The sequence below is a fragment of the Callospermophilus lateralis genome, chromosome 18, assembly GCF_048772815.1.
Source record: "Callospermophilus lateralis isolate mCalLat2 chromosome 18, mCalLat2.hap1, whole genome shotgun sequence".
Taxonomy (NCBI): Eukaryota; Metazoa; Chordata; class Mammalia; order Rodentia; family Sciuridae; genus Callospermophilus; species Callospermophilus lateralis.
This window is the reverse complement of record NC_135322.1, coordinates 14,586,390-14,590,743: the sequence shown is the minus strand read 5'-3', so window position 1 is coordinate 14,590,743 and position 4,354 is coordinate 14,586,390. Positions and strand designations below refer to the sequence as shown.

The following is a 4,354-nucleotide window of genomic DNA, read 5'->3' as shown; positions in this document are numbered from 1 at the left end:
TGAGACCAGCCTAGACAAAAAAGCAAGAACCCATGTGGGGAGAAGAGACCAAAGAAACAAAACAAAACAAAAAAAGCCAGCACTAGGGACCAGTGTCGCTCAGTAAGATGGAGAAGCAGATTCCTTAGCATGTGTAGATTCCTGCACTTGATTCCCAGAACCCAAAACAGCAGCCAAAGGACTGAAAAAAATACAGAATGCTGGGTAGTGGTATGTACCTACAGACTGAGTTACTTAGGAGGCTGAGGCATAAGCATCACATCAGCCTAGGAATTTGAGGACAGTCTGAGCAATTAAGGGAGACCTCTCCTCTCAAAACAAAAACAAAAAAACCCACCACCAAACCCACATGCCTCCTAACTTTACAGCCACCAACGACACAGAACCACTGCCACCTCAACTGTGCTAGTATGCTGAAGTCTACAGGAGATGTAGGGAAACAGATCCTGCCTGTGCCAACCTGGCACCTCCACCCATAAACACCAACCCCAGAGCAATCACTTCTGAGAAGGGTTAGAATCACAACCAGCCATGAGATGGGGCTTTCCCTGTTCTACTGAAGACTCACTACCACAGAAGATCACAGTAGTCCTTGGGCCCTTAATATCCCACACTGTTTTATTACAAAGGTGAGCTCTGATCTCCATGATGGGCTTATCGGTAGGACTTCTGGTAGCGAGCACGAGCACCAGGACCTCCAAACTTTTTGGACTCGCAGCGACGGGGGTCAGCGACCAGCAGGGTCCGGTCATACTGGATGAGGATGTCTTTGATCTCCTTCTTAGAAGCCTCATCTACATCTGAGGAGATTAAAGAGTGTGAAAATTTAGAAAGTCCTGAATTTGGTCCCCAAACACCCACCCTGACTAAGAAGGACCCTCTCTCACTCACATTTCTGGTAATAGGCCACCAGGGCTTTGGAAATTGACTGGCGGATAGCTGTAAGGAAGAGACACAGAAAAAGGTATGTGAGCTTGTGAAGGCCCAAGGCTAGGGCCTTGCTACCAGGGCCACCTCATACCCATGTGTCCAGATCCTGAGACTCACCATAAATCTGGGCCACATGACCACCACCCTTCACACGGACCCGGATGTCCACGCCAGCAAACCGCTCCTTGCCCAGAAGCAGAACAGGTTCCAGTAACTAGAGAAATAGGGGGAAATGAACAGGACTTTTAAGTTACAACTTCAGCAGCTTAGCCACCTCACCGAGCATTCATTCTCTCCCTACTTCTGCCACCACCAGCCTCAAAGTACTACTGGAGGGCTGGGGATGTGGCTCAAGCGGTAGCGCACTCGCCTGGCATGCGTGCGGCCTGGGTTTGATCCTCAGCACCACATACAAACAAAGATGTTGTGTCCGCTGAAAACTAAAAAATAAATATTAAAATTCTCTCTCTCTCTTTAAAAAAAAAAAAAAAAAGTACTACTGGAAGGAGATCCAGTTGTCACCAAAGGCCTCTGTACAGAGCCAGGAGGAAAGATTCAAAAGGGCCAGATAGAAGACTAACACAAGGACTGGGATTGTGGCTCAGTGATAGAACATTTGCCTAGCATGCGTGGGGCACTGGGTTCGATCCCCAGCACCACGTACAAATAAATAAATAAACAAAAAGAAGACTAACACAATTGCAACAAACAGGAAAAGGCAAACTGATCTGAGCTCCTTCCTTTGTGTGTCCCTCTCTGGACCTCAGATATACCCGCTTTAAGAGGAGTTCCTAGAATACTGAACAGTAAGAAGCATTCTATGGCAACTACCAGGGCTGTTTTCCAATCGTGGAAAACCTTTCTAGAGCTACTTAGGTAGCTTTTCTGAATTCTCAATTTCCAAAGAAGTTACAACTACACTGCGAACTCTGCCACATTCTTCCTTTCCCAACTCTAGTAGGTGTTTTCACCAGTGCCTATTTATACACTTTTGTTTGTATTTGTGTTCTTTTCCCTCAGCTGGTGACTTCACAGATTCAGCAGAGGCTGAACCAAGGGGTACCACAGAGCCACATCCCCAGTCCTTTTAATTCTGAGACAGGCTCTTACAAAGTTGCTGAGGTTGGCCTTAAACTTGTGATCCTCCTGCCTTAGGCTTCCAAGTTGCTGGGATTACAGGTGTGTGCCTTGGCCCAGCTAGACACTTTTTATTCTGTTTGTTTTACCTACTTGGGTCTCTTCCTTCCACCCCTTCCCAAGCCTTCTCTGGGCTCCACATTCCAGCTCTGACCACTTTGGATCAGTTTCTGATATTAAGGCCAGCCTATCTAGCCCACTAGTCTGGGAGCTCCATGAAGGCACCTGAGTTATTACTCTGTCCCCCAAATTCAATAAAGGGTACAGACAAATCCTTCAAACAAACCAACAGCCAACAATAAACTACAATATTCAGCCAGGCACAGTGGCGCATGGCTGTAATCCCAGCAGCTCCAGAGGCTGAGTTCAAAATCGGCCTCAACAAAAGCTAGGCACTAGGGGGCTGGGAATATAGCTCAGTTGGTAGAGTGCTTGCCCCTCATGCATAAGGTCCTGGGTTCAATCCCCAGCGCCACCAAAAAGAAAGGGAAAAAAAAGCGAGGCACTCATCAACTCACTGAGACCCTGTCTCTAAATAAAAAAAAATACAAAAGGAGGCTGGGGAATGTGGCTCAGTATTTTGAGTTCAATCCCCAGGACATAGGGGGGAAAAAACCTACAATATTCCATAGCAGCTACACAAATGAATCTCAGATACCATTCAATGTAGGTGTTCCTTCCTTTTAAAAGTAATTGACTTTAAAGAAGAAAGGAATACATCTTCCATACATGCCAGAAAACTTTCCCAGAGAATCTTATTTTGACCTCACAATCCTTAAAAATAGAAGTTATCCATTTTTCTAAAAATGAACCCAAGGCAGAGAAAATCTGCTAACTTGCCTCAAGTAAAATAACTAGACACCAGGCTCAGATTACTTTCCTTTCTGAGCCCGCCCCCAAAATTCTAAATAGGGAGTGGAAGAACCCCTTTCGCGAAGGAGCATTTAAACACACCCCAATTCGGTTTCTGTTCTTAGTACCTATTGTATTACGTCCAGTCTTCACTTCAGACACTTGAGATTTATCAGATACAAAACACTGACCCTTCCTTAGATTTTCTAAGGAAGGAAAACCTACAACCAGGAGGCATAAACTCTGGTATTCCTGTTGCCACCTGGAAAAATATCCCAGTTTACAAAGCACTCCCTGGACCTTCTACACCCACGTTTTCACTTTCCAAACTCTGCTTTTATATTTTCTAAACCCAAGCCCGGCTCTATTAATAAGTATCCCATTTTTATGCCCCAAACTCAGTGCCTAAATCTTGCACTAACAATGCTAGCTCACTCCGCTTCCAAGATCGGTAATATCTCCGTCTCCAAAATGGACCCCTCCACTCGACGCCCATCCCCGATCCCAGTACCTTGTATTGCAGCGTGCGCGGCTCGATCATCTCCAGCGGACGCCCATTCACCTTGATAAGGCCGTTGCCCCGTTTGCAGTGCGCCACAGCTGTGGCCGTCTTCTGTGGAAAACAAGGGAGCCAGATCGGCCGTATGAGCTTTGGGTCCTGGCTCCCAAGGAGACCCCAACCCTTACCCAACTGGCCTCTGACAGACCCGGGCCTCCCCTGACCCCACCCACCCAGCGCCTAGCCTACCTTGCGTCCGAAGACTTGTACGGACTGAAGTGGACCCTTGGCCGGCATGGCTGCGAGCGTAGAGAGCAGTCCTCACCGCGCGGCGCTGCAACCGGAAAAGGGAAGCATGGGGGTCACCCAAGCCACTTTTCAGGGTCTGCGCAGGCGCTCTAAACGCCACGTCGCGACAGTTGGAAGCTTTACGGCTGACGTCAAGCAGGGGCGGGGCCTCAGATAAGTTGCGGGATACCCAGCCTCCTCACAGCAAGGGGAAGGCGGAGCCTGAGAGGTGGAAGAGGCGGGGCCGGGGAGCGTAGCCTGCAGAGCGAGAAGCCTAGAGGGAGGGTGGTGAGTTTGCGTCAGTTCTCGGTGTCCCTCCGCCCCTCTCGGTTTCTATTCTTACTCTCCCACCACCGGCCGTGTTCCATCCCCCCTCTCCAACAGTCTTCCCTGGAATCCTGCACGAGAAATCAAGCTGGATTCCCAGAATCTTAGCCCCAGAACCCACCTTCTTTGAGAGTTCTCTCCCAGAACCCCCAGTCAGGGGTCACTCCTCCAGAACCCGACTTTCACCAGAACTTCTTTCCTTCCAGAGTCTCCTCTTCCCGGAACCCAGACTTCCCAGAAGCCTTTTAAAAGGTTCACTTTCAAATCCCTCTTGAGAACCCTCACCTTGGACTTCTCTTTTTCCCCAGTCTTCCTCCACTT

General features: G+C 48.5%; 1 protein-coding gene across 1 annotated transcript; it reads right to left on the bottom strand.

Annotated features, from left to right (window-relative positions):
* Window positions 1-592: 592 nt before the first annotated feature.
* Window positions 593-3,778, bottom strand: Rps16 (ribosomal protein S16). The gene is made up of 5 exons (XM_076838353.1): window positions 3,668-3,778; window positions 3,431-3,532; window positions 1,048-1,144; window positions 892-939; window positions 593-800 (listed from the first exon to the last, which is right to left on the bottom strand). The coding sequence occupies exons 1-5, from the start codon at window positions 3,713-3,715 to the stop codon at window positions 655-657; spliced, it is 441 nt and encodes a 146-aa protein (XP_076694468.1). The 5' UTR covers window positions 3,716-3,778; the 3' UTR covers window positions 593-654.
* Between the last annotated feature and the right edge of the window lie 576 nt (window positions 3,779-4,354).

Excerpts from the sequence above, each read along its gene's own strand:
- Rps16 (XM_076838353.1), bottom strand. The coding sequence starts at position 3,715 with ATGCCGGCCAAGGGTCCACTTCAGTCCGTACAAGTCTTCGGACGCAAG. Across the intron at positions 3,533-3,667 it reads TACAAGTCTTCGGACGCAAG|AAGACGGCCACAGCTGTGGC; the intron begins GTAGGCTAGGCG and ends TGTTTTCCACAG. Across the intron at positions 801-891 it reads GGTGGCCTATTACCAGAAAT|ATGTAGATGAGGCTTCTAAG; the intron begins GTGAGTGAGAGA and ends TAATCTCCTCAG.